The following is a 15,508-nucleotide window of genomic DNA, read 5'->3' on the forward strand; positions in this document are numbered from 1 at the left end:
AGGAGAGGGAAAGACGAAAGGATGTGGGTTTTAAGGGAGAGGGTAAGGAGTCATTCCAATCCCGGGAGCGGAAAGACTTACCTTAGGGGGAAAAAAGGACGGGTATACACTCGCACACACACATAATATCCATCCACACATATACAGACACAAGCAGGTAAGTCTTTCCGCTCCCGGGATTGGAATGACTCCTTACCCTCTCCCTTAAAACCCACATCCTTTCGTCTTTCCCTCTCCTTCCCTCTTTCCTGATGAGGCAACAGTTTGTTGCGAAAGCTTGAATTTTGTGTGTATGTTTGTGTGACTGTCGACCTACCAGCACTTTCATTTGGTAAGTCACATCATCTTTGTTTTTAGATATATATTTCCTACATGGAATGTTTCCCTCTATTTTTTTATATATATATATATATATATATATATATATATATATATATATATATATATATATATATATATATATGATATCAATATAATGGAAGGAAACATTCCACGTGGGAAAAATTATATATAAAAACAAAGATGAGGTGACTTACCGAACAAAAGCGCTGGCAGGTCGATAGACACACAAACAAACACAAACATACACACAAAATTCAAGCTTTCGCAACAAACTGTTGCCTCATCAGGAAAGAGGGAAGGAGAGGGGAAGACGAAAGGAAGTGGGTTTTAAAGGAGAGGGTAAGGAGTCATTCCAATCCCGGGAGCGGAAAGACTTACCTTAGGGGGAAAAAAGGACAGGTATACACTCGCACACACACACATATCCATCCACACATACAGACACAAGCAGACATATTTAAAGACAAAGAGTCTTTGTCTTTAAATATGTCTGCTTGTGTCTGTATGTGTGGATGGATATGTGCGTGTGTGCGAGTGTATACCTGTCCTTTTTTCCCCCTAAGGTAAGTCTTTCCGCTCCCGGGATTGGAATGACTCCTTACCCTCTCCTTTAAAACCCACTTCCTTTCGTCTTCCCCTCTCCTTCCCTCTTTCCTGATGAGGCAACAGTTTGTTGCGAAAGCTTGAATTTTGTGTGTATGTTTGTGTTTGTTTGTGTGTCTATCGACCTGCCAGCGCTTTTGTTCGGTAAGTCACCTCATCTTTGTTTTTATATATAATATATATATATATATATATATATATATATATATATATATATATATATATATATATATATAATGTCTGCTTGTGTCTGTGTCTCTGTCTGTGTATGTGCGGATGGATATGTGTGTGTGTGCGAGTGTATACCTGTCCTTTTTTCCCCCTAAGGTAAGTCTTTCCGCTCCCAGGGTTGGAATGACTCCTTACCCTCTCTCTTAAAACCCATATCCTTTCGTCTTTCCCTCTCCTTCCCTCTTTCCTGATGAAGCAACCGTTTGTTGCGAAAGCTTGAATTTTGTGTGTATGTTTGTGTTTGTTTGTGTGTCTATTGACCTGCCAGCACTTTCGTTTGGTAAGTCACATCATCTTATATAGAACAGCTCCAGTGAAATGGAACATGAACAAATGCTGGTGTGGGTTTTAGTTTATGTTCATTTAAAAAGGAGGAAAAGGTACATAACCCAGTAGATTCTTCCAATCACTGTAAAAAGGAACAAATGTGGTGTATTTCCTATCATATGTCAAGACATCCATAGAGATCATGAAAAATTCTTTCAGTACTTTTGAATGATTAGAAAAATTGCAGCAAATAATGCAAGGAACATAATATTAGATTACTGGTTCTGTCATAAGTTGATGGATATTTAAAATATAGTCTTCAGAAAGATCGTTAATACTACATTTAAGGTAAACATCTTTTTGAAAATGTTACAATAAAACATTTTTTAAGTCAATGAACTTACTGTATTCATTACTGACATTGTCATCCATCTCTTGAAATGGTCCATTCAAATTCTTCAATATATGAAACCATCCAATTGTCATATGAATCATTCCCTTGTCATTGTCCAGAGTTTTGTCATATAACTTCCACTAAAGAAATTAATCACTTGGTGTTTTATTTCCAAACCATGTGTCAATCTATGGCAAGAAACTACATCAACCTACAGGGTAGGAAACAAAAATGGAATGAATGAACTTATCTATACACTGTAGTTGTCTCAGAGACTCTGCCATGTCATAGTGTGCCTGAAAGATTTAAAGGTAACAATGACTGCTGAGCCACTAGCACCCCACATGGCACAACAGCCATTCATTGCAATGGAACAGTCTCCAGCTCAATGGCTTCTGTGTGCTGCTTGATGAGTAGATGTGAAAGCCACCATAAAGTTTCCCATACTCTGATCATATACAAAGTGCCATTTACGTGGCTGCCCAAAAAGGCATTAATGTTCCCATTAGTGGCCCGCAGACATGAATATGTTATGAAAATAATTTATTTTAAACATGTTATATCAAGAAACTTAAGCTGATAAAAACTGCATTGTCAAAACCAGAGTCCATAACAACAATTTTTTTTAGTTTCTGTAGGTCCTTTGAATTAGGTTCTTACAAAACAGGGTCATATTGCTAATATGTGGTCGATATTTTGTTACTCCTCTGTTCAGCGATCTGTATTTTATTTCACAAAATCAGTGCCTATATCAGTATTTTGTTTGTTGCCATACATGTTATGATACAGGTTTGATTCCATCTGACTTATTTATATCTTACTTCATTTCAATTATTTACAGACAAGAACTGCACATTGTATGGTGCGACTTAATAACAACACTCAGAATGTGCAAGGCAATCTCTGTGAAGATGCTGGTCTACCAACACCTCCTCTCACTCAGCAATGTGGACTTGAAGAATGTCCACAGTGGATCACCAGCAGCTGGTCTTCTTGTGAGGATTCACGGTGTTTTACATGGAATAAGGGTAATGGAAATATCAATTATTTGTCTCTTTTATATAAAATACACATAGAAGAGTTGTCAATAGGGACACACAAAAGAAAGAAAACTTGCTAGATGAAGTTATCCTTTGACAAGCTAGAGTAAAACAAATACACACACACACACACACACACACACACACACACACACACACACACACACACACACACACACATATGCAAGTGCAACTCTCACACACATTACCACAGTGTCCATGTGTGTGAGTCGCATATGCGTGAGTGTGCGCGTATGTATGTATGTTCTTAATTTTCGACAAAGGCCATGTTGGCCAAAAGCAACTCTCACACACATTACCACAGTGTGCATGTGTGTGAGTTGCATATGTGTGTGTGTGTGTGTGTGTGTGTGTGTGTGTGTGTGTGTGTGTGTGTGTGTGTGTTCTCAATTTTTGACAGAGGCCATGTTGGCCAAAAGCTCGCTTTCTGACAGTCTTTTTGTTGTGCCCACCTGCAACTCAGCATCTCCGTTATATGGTGAGTAGCAACTGTCTTGTTCATAATATTGTTACATCCCATCCTGGATTTTCCATTGTTTGATAGCAAATAATTTGGTGTTCTCAGTTAGCTGCATACTTTTATGCTGTTTTCTTTCAATCAATGTTTATGTTGTGACCATCAACTATTGTAATGTCAGTTGAGGAAAAGAAGCCTATAGACTTTTCCATGGATTATGGTTTCAGTGATATATATAAAAGATACATCTGCTTGTCCAGCTACCATTCATTCACATGGCTTCATATTCTTAGTGTTATGATCCCTTTGTAGTTATAATTACATCTTACTTTCCAGTTTGTTCTTTGGTTCCATTTGTCTTGATCCTCCTAATAATTTCCAATGTACATCATTCTTTCACTGGGCAAGCCTCTGTTTCTGAATGATTTTAACATTGAAAATCCATGTCACACTGTCATTAAGTCTAAACTGTAAATACACAATCTCTGAAAATTTTACTCTCATACACTTCAGAAATTCGTTGTGAAAACCATGTTTAGTTTACCAAGCACACTCCAGGGCATTTTTACTTTTCTGTGTATTTATTTTCTCTCCATCCAGCCCTCATCTTCAACTGCTCTAAATACAAAAACTCGCCAAATGGTTCTGCAACTCCAATGTCATTGTCAAAGTGTAGGGGCAGACAGAGCAATTTTATCAGATCAGTGAAGGTAGTTGATATGTTCCATTAATATTTATTCCTCCCAATATTCCATTTGTTGAGGATTTGAAAATTTCCACCTTGGTTGCAGAAAACTACTCTTTCAGTGTTCAATTTCTTGTTATCCAATGAAGTCCAATGGAAATTTTAGTATTATACATGTATTTTTGCAGTATACTAACATAAGATGAGTCATTGTCTTGTTTCTCAGGTCAAAATCTTTCTCAAAATGTTTGAATCTCAGAAAAAGTGTTAATTAATACTCATTGCTCATCTCTGTAATTGCATTTGTGACTTGCAACTGCTTTATTGTTCTGTATTCACTTCTCAAGCCACCTTGTTCTTTGCTACTTTAAAATCTTATGTTTTTTTCTAAGTGGTTCATAATAATTTTAGTGAGATTATTTACATCACAGAGAGGAGGCTGATAGATGTCTACTTTTTATTTTTGTTTTTATGTCTTTTATGAGTCCTCACTGATGACTGATGTTTACTTGTTGTTTATTCATCCACAGGTAATTTGTAGGAACAGTATAGATGTATGTTTAACACAGAAATGCACAGTAACTGAAAAGTTAATGTCACACATAATTAAAAGTTATCAAATCCATAAGTGGAAGACTATTAAACTTCACATCTGGTAAACAACTGACATCAAGACTATTGTGTGCCCCCAGATTTTCCATGTTATTCTTCATGCTTATCACTTTACCAGTCTGAATAATTGATTTAGCATCCCTACATGTTTGTTTAAATAAACAATGGAAAATCCAAAATGCGATAACAACAATACATATACATTGCTACTCAACATACAGAAGAGATGTTGAGGTGCAGACAGCCACAAAAAAAAAAAAGGGTATACATTTAAGTTTCCAGTCAAAAGGCCTTCTTCTCAAGCAGAAAAAAAACACACAGACACACACACACACACACACACACACACACACACACACACACAAAACCACTGTCACTGGCCGCTGAGGCTGGAGTGCCAACAAATGCACCTGATGGAAGAAAAAATCAATGGGTTTTAGGGGTAAGGAGCAGGTGGACTGAGGGGTGGGGGAGCAGGTGTAGTGCTGTTTTGCAGCTTGTGGGTGCGTGCAGAGACGTGGTGGGGCAGGGTAGGGCTGCTAGGTGTGGTAAAAAAAGTTTGAGGGGGACAGTGAAAAAGTAGAGAAGTAGAAGCAAAAAGGATTTGTGGGTGCATTGGTGGAATAGAAGACAGTGTACTGCTGGAGCAGGATCAGGAAAGATGATCAGTGGGTGAAGGATAGAGATTAATGAAAGTTAAGCCCAGGGGGGTTATGGGAATGTGGGATATATTGCAGGGAGTGTTTCCACCTGTGCAATTCAGAAAAGCTGGTGCTGGTAGGAAAGATGGTAACTCTCCTACAATATAGTCCTTCCTCCTTTGCTAGTCTCTGCCTTTCACCCACTTATCCCCTTCACTACTACCACTCCAGCATTACACAACTTCCTATTTCACCAGTGCACCCACTAGTCTTATCCCCCTCTAGTTCTCTCCTTTCCCCCCCTCCCCCCCCCCCCCCCCCCCAGAAAAAAACTTTTGACTGCACTTAGCATCCCTGCATTCTCCCACAAGCAGCACTTCACCCTACCCCACCCCTACCCTGGTACCCATCCCCTCTCAACCCCAGCCTTCTCCTTACACCTACCACCCATGGACTGCTTCTTCCATCAGGTGCAGTTGATTGCAGTCCGACCTCAATGCCCAGAAATAGTGGTAAATGTATTGCGATCTTGCTGTTGTGCATATATGTTTGTATTTATCATGTCTTTTGTAGCTGATACACATCCATATCCTGATACTCTGTAGGTGTGCACAAATAACTCTATATTTTCTTGCAACCAATTTCGTATTCCGCACTTTGGGGTGTTCTCTCTCTCTCTCTCTCTCTCGTGCACCTACCCTTCCCCTCCCATATATTGGGTGATTTTCAGTGTGTCAGTCACTTTTCCTGAATACCTCCAGATCTACTCTCCTGAATCTATTTCTCTTTAGCTTTGGAGAAAAATAATATAATAATATGTCTTATGACTCCACAGCAGTCAGAGATAACAGCATTTCATCTGTGATTATTCATGTTTACAACTACATACAAAGATATTTTTGAAATGTGTTGCTACAGAAGAATGCTGAGGATTAGATGGGTTGATCAGATACCCGATGATTAGGTACTGAAGCAAATAAGCAGTAAAATAGTTTTTGGCCCAACTTTTCGAAAAAAAGGGATCAGTTAATAGAAAACTTGGAATGCTGCTGGATATCCATAACTTTCTGCCACAATATTTTGGCGCAAGGTCTTATGGTCATTTTCAGATGTTTATTGGCAAAGATATGCTAAGTTGCTCTATTTAAGACTGAAAGCACAATGCTCAGGCATTACTTGAGCACAGGCTCCTCTGCTGGAAGTCTGTGCATTGTCCTGAGTGCCCTACCTGGTGGAAGTTCCATTTATGAATATCAGATTGAGCATCATTGTTCTGTAAAATCACAACAAGAGGTCAGCTGCACAAAACACAGAACTTCCCCAGTCACACTTATTTCCACTGATTCATTAATGATGAAGTCTCAAAAGTTCAAAGTATAAGCCACAATTTTCAGTGCTTTATAGTCCATTGAATGATGAGCAGAAATAGACTGTTTGGTACTAGTGGATTTTTGGTTTGGAGGAGATGAGTTACCATTGATGTTCTGTAATGTGTTCCTGAACAATGTGTGGGTTTTTCCCCTTCATAATATTTACTAGACTCCGATAGAATTATGCAGCACCAATTCATCTTTGACTGCTGCCTAAAGTGCTGCCAGAAGAAGGCTTTACCTCACCAGTCGCTTTCCTTCACCCCTCTTCCTTCCCCCTCAACCCTTGTGCCAGAAGAAGGAGCCACTGTCTTAGAAAGCTTTCAGATTTCAATACCTTTATACGTGTGTTCTCCTGCCACTGCTTGGTAATTATATTTTTTTCTCCTTCCAGTTCCATTATATTTTCACAAAGGTGTTATTTTCTTTGATGCACTGAGTCATTTAATAAAACATTGGTCTTCTTAATGTGGGATTTAAAGTTTTCAAAACCAGTGAGGAGCAGTTTTTCTATGTTCTTGAAGAAGATGAGAGTTGCATTGTCATATTCTTTCAGGGGCGGTGGCAAGGGGGTGTGGCTATGGGGGCTGTAGCCCCCCCCCCCCCCCCCCCAATGGGGTATCATATTACATTGGATAAAATTACTTCAGAAATCAGCGAATATGTTATTTGAACAGATTCAAGCATTTTTTTAATATTATTATGTAGCAATATAGGTTGCAATGTATTTCAAATGCATTTTAACAAAAGAATAAGAGTGGCAAGTAGCTCACTATCTGATCCAATAAATATCATTTAACTTAAAAATGGGCATCTTATTATTTATTAATATACACTGGATGATATTAATGTACAAGTACCATTTACAATAATCAAGAAAGCCAAATATGCTGGGTGTGCCTACCAACACTTAAATTGCTGACCCCAGACAAAAACTTCGAAATCGCTGGATATCTGGGTCAAATCGTATTACTTTCCTGGGCACACACATTGTGGAGACACATTTTTACCCTGAACTCCAAAACAGTTACCAAAACTACTTTAAGCAACATCATATTTTACCAGTTTGTCAGCAGAGGATCCCAACTCTCCTTTTGTGAAGCAATATTCCATTCTGCCACCCCCCCCCCCCCCTTCCCGACCAACTTCTAGAATTCTTTTATTTTATTTATCCATAGAATTTGTAACTATGATAATGTGGAACTCAGAACCTTTTTTTCCTGCAAATTTAGGGCACTCTGCTGTGATCAATTGCATAAATGATGATGCAATTTTTGGACATCTATCTATGAGATTTAAGCCAAACTTTCCGGGGCACTGTTTTTCCTGTAACTAGGTAGCAACACAACATGTGATTGTGTACATTTTGAAACTATGATGAGGATTCATGTTTTAATGACAATTAACAGTAGCATAATGACATAAGAAGAAAATTATACGAAAAAAATTGTTAGACAGATCAAGTTTGAATGGCAAATGCCAAGTTGTAACTTGCAGTGACAGGTTTATCTACACATTAATTTTGAGACATTATAGTAAAAGCATTGGGCTACTTGTTAAGAGTGAAGAAAATCGTCTAAGTATGCAGAAATACCATTGCTAGTCAAAATAAAAGAAATAAATGAAAATGTAATGTTTGCACCAGTCAGAGCTACTAAACCTTTACATAAATGCTTTTTTGAAACAGTTCTAGACAACAGAAAAAAATTGTAAATGTGTGAGAGGATTTTCTGCCTCCGTTTTTCAGTCAAACTCTGGTGAACATCAAGCTATGAAGTCATTTGCAGTAACGGTGTTGGGAGCACTTGGCAATGAATGTAGTATATAAAGAGTGGAATAAAAATGAGATGACCACTGAAATATGTTATTATTTATTCACTGAAAAACTTGCATTGAAATTAATGAGTTTATGAAGAAGAAGAAGAAGAAGAAGAAGAAGAAGAATATCGTATCCAAAAGAATATTGACAAAAAAACTGAGTTCACTGGAGAAAAAGCCAGCAAGGAATAATTCAGGAACATGATAAAAGCAAAGCACAATTCTCACCACCTCGACATGATCAATATTTGTTTCCTCTGCCATTTTGTGACACTAAGAGTGCACTTAAATTATTTAGTGGCAATTATGGATACCCTGTTAAAAAGTGGATCTTGGACTGTGAGGAAACAGTGTTTTTAATGGATTGGAACCAAGTGCAACAAAAACATCTGAAGGCTTAGCTAAGCTTTTTATTTAGGACAATAAGGGTTTCACATCATGGGCTGCTTAAATTATTTTTTCTAAAAAAAAAAGCTTTTTACAGGAGAATCCAGTGTGAAGACCAGTGCTGCAGAGATCCACAAACTGCTGTATACTGATAGAAGAAACAGCAAGAGTCTGTTCAAGAATATTTAATCATAATCAAAGCAGTTGCTAATATTGATAATTCCAGTATATGATTGATAGGATAGAATCAGGTTAGGCACATAGATAGTAATTTAAGGAAAAAGTGAGACATTGCAAAGTGTTGTGAAGTCATTGTAAAAAAGAAGTAACAGAAGTTACAGCAACGGAAGTTTCAGAAACTCGAGTATCAAAGATAAAAAGATTCAAGTAACACATACATCAAAAACATAACTTGGAATCTAAGTGCTTCAAGTGATTGCAACCACAAGAACAAGAAAAATAGATGTTTTAGTCATGATTTTGGCCATATCTCACAAAAATGCATGAAGTAAAAGCAGAAGAAGTAAAATTTAACTATGACTGTAAACACTGTTAGAAAGGCAATAACAGTTTTAAATTTAAAACTATCTAAATATGTAGCTGAGAGGTGAAAGCACTCACTCATTGGACAGGAAATCAATTTATTATGCTGATTATGACACAATGTATGCTCCAAGATTGTGGGAACAGATGTGATCATGACAAGCACTGGGGAAAAACAGGTCTTGTTGAGATTGATACAGTTAAAATTTGAACAACTGTATATATTGTTTCTGGAGAAACTATGCATTTAGACTTGATAGTTGGGAATGGTCTATGTCATGAAGCTGAAGTTGTAATAAATACAGTAATGACATATTGACTACAAGGAAGTCAGAAGTGGAAGCTCATCTCATATGTATCCGGACAAACCAGAGTCAGCTACTGAAGGCACTATTAGTGACAAAATTCCAGGATATATTGAAGGTTTGGTGAATTATTACATTTCTATAAAGACAAAGACCACAGATGTCAGAATGAAAAGTGTTGTGAAAGAACAACAGCCAACATTACAGGACACGCAAAAGATAGTTACCAGGAGTTGAAGTTGTTGACAAGTCCAGGTATAGCTTGAACCAAGTAGCCAATGTACTAGCTAGTTTGTAGATGTAAAAAACAAGAAACAGAGAGCCTCATGTTTATGACTACACAAACAGTAAACAAAATTATGGTGAAAGACCCATTACAGAAGCTCTCTTAAATAAACTGCAATATGATTGTGTGCTTTGCACTCTACACTCTTTGCTCTCTCCAAATTGATTATACAAAATGCCAGTATGTGAATAGTTACTTGGATATTTCATGCAGTGTAGACAAAGTCACAAAAGAATTACAGACATTGGCTGTGATCAGGCACTGGTTGAAATCAATGTGGAAAGTTGAAAATTTATGCCTGACCAGGATTCGAACCTAGGTCTTTTGCTTACTGGCTATCTGGACCAGCGGCCATTGCAGTGGCCATTATGAATTAAGATACAAAGGAATTATAGACATTGGTGTGAACATGCATTGATTGAAATCAATGGGGAAAGCTGAAAATTTGTGCCGGGTCAGGATTTGGACCTGGGTCTCCTGCTTATTAGGCAGATGTTCTGACTGCTTAGTCATTCAGACAGAGTGGTCATTGCAACTGCATGGATTACCCTAGCATGCCTCTCATCTGATGGGAGATGTGCTAGGGTAGTTTGAAATGGTTCAAATGGCTCTAAGCACTATGGTACTTAACATCTGAGGTCAAAGGACATCACACACATCCACGCCAGAGGCAGGATTCGAACCTGCAACCGTAGTAGCAGCGCGGTTCCATACTGCAGCACCTAGAACCACTTGGCCACAGTGGCCGACTGGTAGGGTAATCCATGCAGTTGCAGTGACCACTGTGTCCAGATGGCTCAGTGATCAGTGAGTCCGCCTAGTAAGCAGGAGACACAGGTTTGAACCCCGGTTGGGCACAAAATTTCAGCTTCCCCCATTGATTTCCATCAATGCTCACTCACAGCCAATGTCTGTAATTCCTTTGTGTCTTAATTCATAATGGCTGTTGGTTCAAAATGGTGTCTATTATTTGGGTCATGTTCAAAAGAACAAGCCTTTCAAAACTTTTCACAATTGAAATCCATTGCAGGACTAGTGTATATTTTAAGAACAATAACAATGGCATGGCCCAATGACTCATCTATTTGGTGATTAGCCATCAATCATTTCCATCTTGATATTCCATCCTGGCTTCTCACTGAGGATACTTTAGGAAATTTGTCTCAAATTTTTTCATAGTTGCCTAATGCCTGACTGATTTACTATGGAGAAATCAGGAATGTAAGTTTGAAGAAGAGCAGGGATGAGCAATAGAGACGTTCAGAAACGTTCTTTCATGAGACCCTGTTTTAGGAACTTGCAACCAAAAATACAAAACTGAGCTACACGGAAGTGCAACCAATGATGCACTTGGACAAATGTACAGACTTGCAGCAGAGGTGCATATGCTCAGGTAACTCACACTTGCTGACTTAAGAGTATTCCACACATGCACCAGACAGGTTTGAAATGTGGGTATTTAGTGTAGTTTCACCAGTGTGTGCATGAGGAAAATATGAAGAATCTGCCCTGAAATATTGTGCCAGGACGTTATGCATCTAGCAGTTCTGTCAAAGTTTCACAGAACAGTCTATATGTCAGAAGTTTTAAACATTTCAGAATTTAACCCTTTCCACTCCAGTGTCGAGTGCTACTCAACATCGCGAAATTTGTTTTCCGCTCCGATGTCGAGCCACATTCGACACGACTTTTCAAAGCTCTCAGACGTATTTTGAGTCTACTAGGCACTATTGCTGCAGTGTGCTGCCATCTAGGAGAACTAGTGTTAACTCGGTGTCGAACAGTAGCAGCTGTGTTAAGTCAAAGTTTGTAATTATTACGTTCAAGTCCACGCGCTCGAAATGGCTAGTTCTTCACTTACTACAGTCCTTTCTGAGGAAGAGATACTAGATCTTTTAGAGCAATCTCTAAGTGAAAACAAGTGTGAAAATGATTTTGATTATGATAGTGATTCATTTCAAAACAATTCGAGTGACAATGACGAAGAAAACAGTGACAATGTGCATGTTTCTAGTGATCCAGCAGAGGATTCGTGGTGAATGTGGAGCGACACTGACACTGACTTCACAGATTTTCCTTTTGATGAATCAAAGTGTGGTTTTATAACAGAATGTAGTTCTGTTCCATCATCGCCCGTTGGATTCTTTCAATTAATTTTTACAGATAACCGATTTCAACAAATAGCAGATGAAACGTGTAGGTATGCTACATCAAAAATACATAAAGTGACACCACTTCCACAACATTCTGCATGGTGGGACTGGATAAATGTTACCATGGACGAAATGAAACGCTTCCATGGTGTGCTACTGAATATGGCATTACAAAAGTGTAAGAACTTGCAGGACTTTTTTGCAAGAGAATGATTACAATCATCCAACTTCTTTCCAGACTGTTTTAGTCGCCGACGATTTATGCATATTTTCTGGGCACTTCATGTTTCTAATCCGACGAGTGCTACACATGTCAACAGTCAGATTCAGTCACGTCTGAGTAAAGTGACAAATGTACTGAATTACTTGTCTGGCATGTTTCTCAAAATTTATTGACCATATCAGTATTTAGCTGCTGATGAACTACAGAATCATTCAAGGGTCATGTACTATTCAAGATGTACAATCCTCAAAAACCAATAAAATGGGGACTCAGAGTTTATGTAATTTCGGATTCATCAAATGGTTATATCTGCAGTTTGATACCCTATTTTGGCACTGTAACAACTGAGTCATTGATTTGTCCACACTTGAATTTTTCTGAGAGAATAGTTCTTCAGCTGCTAGCTAATATCAGAAATGTTACAGGGCAATCAGGGTATCATTTGTACACTGACCGGTTTTATACAAGTGTTGCATTAGCTGATGAGCTGTTGAAACAGAACATGCATCTCACAGGAACGATTCAGGCCAATCGCAAAAACCTTCCAGCTGCCATCAAGAAAGGAGCTCTGCGTCTAAGGAAGCACGAAATAAAATGCCTCCGCAACAACAAAATGGTGGTTCTGGCATGGCAAGATAAACGAACAGTTCTCATGCTTTCTACAAAAGCCAATAACTCATCGTCACTTATAAAAGGAGAAACAGAAAGGAAAGGGAAGAAATAAAGAAACCAAATGTGATTATTGATTATACTTCAAAGATGGGTGGAGTTGATCGATCTGACCATTTGATTTCCAGTTACAGTTTTCTAATGAAAAGTCTCAACTGGTGGAGAAAACTATACTTCTGGCTGTTGGAGGTAGGACTTGTAAACAGCTATTTACTATACAAGAACCACTGTTAGAAAAACTACTTGACAGTACTGTCTCACAAAGCATTCCGTAAAAGTGTTATAAGAGGATTAGTTGCCGAAGAAAGAACTCTAGGACAGCAACGAGGACGCCAGTCAACTTCTGATGACGAGGAACGCTTCAATGGAAAGTTGCACATTATCAACAAGCTTCCTGGGAAAAAGCATAAGGATTATGCAGTGTGCTCAGACAGAAAAAAGAAAGGTGGCAGGCGTGAAACTGTGTACTACTGCGAAACATGCTCACGAAACCCAGCTCTCCACCCTGAAGAGTGTTTCAAAAAATACCACACAATGGAAAGTTTTGTACTGTAAAAGCTTACGTAAATATATGAATGAAATAACACATTTTGTTTTAATGTATACCCCAATTGTTGGCCAGCGGCCACATTGTTTCCACAAAGAGATCCGCGCAAATCTCTGCGGTGCACTGCCGCCCAGGTGGCGATGATTTAAATAAGAGCACGCAGAGCCGTCCTGTGTCTGCCTTACGGAGTGCAAAGGGTTAAGTTGATTTATACTTCAATAACTGGAAATTTTTTTTTTTCAGACGTATAAAGCAAAAGAAACTTTGCATACGGAATATATCCAATGAATAAGATGGTGTATCTGGCATAAATACTGAAAACAAAAGTCATTAAAATTGCTACTTTGTTACTGTAATATGTTTATGACATTTTGTTTTCCATAGCGATGCAACGCAGGGAGGTAGCATGCTTACTAAGCAATGGTACAGAAGTTGAAGGTCTCTGCAGTGAAGCTGAGAAACCCACTCAACGACGAGAATGTCACAATGAAAAGTGTAAAGGAACTTGGAGGGTAGGTGAATGGTCTGAGGTAAGTCCATATTAACCTTCTTTTTCATTAATTTTTGCTTGAAATAAGTAAAGATGGATATGGTAAATTTGTGTTAAGAGACTATCTGCAATGTTTTACTTAAATGCTTCTCTTTCATTACTTTTGTCAGAGCACGCTCACAGTAATGTGTGGCAAGTGCATGTGATAGCACGACAGTTTGTTGAAATGCATGGTTGCTATTTTTTTCTATCTTTCTCTCTCTTAATTTTATTTATACCCTATGTAGCAACTATATGTACAGGGCCTTCAGTGTGAACAACAGTATGTGCATTTGAACAAGCAAACTCATTGAGCACCTGCTTATTCATGTGGCCATCAACAGATGTCATTAATGTTTATCTGTGGATATTCACATGTGGGTTCCTCTAGGGTGATATGGTACATCCAGATAATGCAATGTACAATGCACTGGTTTTAACGGCAGATGTCAATTCAGTCTGCATGTCGTATTATTTTACTTTAGGTGTATGTGAAATTGTTTTCAGCTCATTTTCTAGATCACATAGGTTGAGCTGTGGACCTTCTGCTCATTTTCATCTCTCTCTGAAATGTGGCAAACAACATTATTACATGAAAATATAGATAAAATTCATTTAAACAAAAAATGAGGAAAGGCAACCACTCTTCTGCAGATAAATAATGTGTGGCACAGAACCACATTTAAAATATGTTAAAACAACAGACTAAGTTCTGAGCTTTTCAAACACAATAGTTCAGCAAAAGAAGAGTGCATAATTTACACGTTGCTAGAAAACAAGTATTACTAAAACAGAATTAAAGTGCCTACAGATTTAAAAACAGAATTAATCTGTAACTTCAAGTTTATTTAGAAATATTCTGCATGAGGTTAGTTGTAAATATAAGAAACCAAAAAAATGATGGAGGAAGTGATATAGAATGTGACAAGAAAGGAAAAATTGTTCCTAATGTTACATCAAGAGAAGGTCAAACTGCAGTAAAGAATATGAAAAGAACAATACAATAGGAAACAAAATTCACATTACACTGCTAATAACGAGCTGCTGGTATTCAACACATCAAAGAAGAAAACAGAACTCTGAAGGAATTAGATGGTGTAAATGAAATAGGAAGAGAAAGAAAACCAAAGATGGATCTGAGTGGGGTCAAAGTAGAGGATGGATAAGATAAAATAAGACAAGTAGAGTGATGATCAAATTACAAATTGAAAAGAGGAGGGGATACATATGGAAGTGAATGGAAAATCCTTCCAAATACTCATTGGAGAGCCAGCACCTGTACTAAAGTCCAGTTGCACTGTTATTGGGAGGGGGAGGAGATCTGTACTCCGTTTAATTGAGTAATGAACAAGGCAGTATGGTCACTGCCCTTATGTTTCACAGCA

At 38.1% G+C, this 15,508-nt stretch overlaps 1 protein-coding gene across 1 annotated transcript in view; it reads left to right on the forward strand.

Annotated features, from left to right (window-relative positions):
- Nucleotides 1-15,508, forward strand: part of LOC126484512 (protein madd-4-like) — a 320,139-nt gene that overhangs the window by 282,659 nt on the left and 21,972 nt on the right. The window contains exons 19-20 of the mRNA XM_050108049.1: nt 2,679-2,865; nt 13,979-14,124. Coding sequence (XP_049964006.1) covers nt 2,679-2,865; nt 13,979-14,124 — 333 coding nt within the window. The remainder of the gene's footprint in view (nt 1-2,678; nt 2,866-13,978; nt 14,125-15,508) is intronic.

The sequence above is a fragment of the Schistocerca serialis genome, chromosome 6, assembly GCF_023864345.2.
Source record: "Schistocerca serialis cubense isolate TAMUIC-IGC-003099 chromosome 6, iqSchSeri2.2, whole genome shotgun sequence".
Classification (NCBI taxonomy): Eukaryota; Metazoa; Arthropoda; class Insecta; order Orthoptera; family Acrididae; genus Schistocerca; species Schistocerca serialis.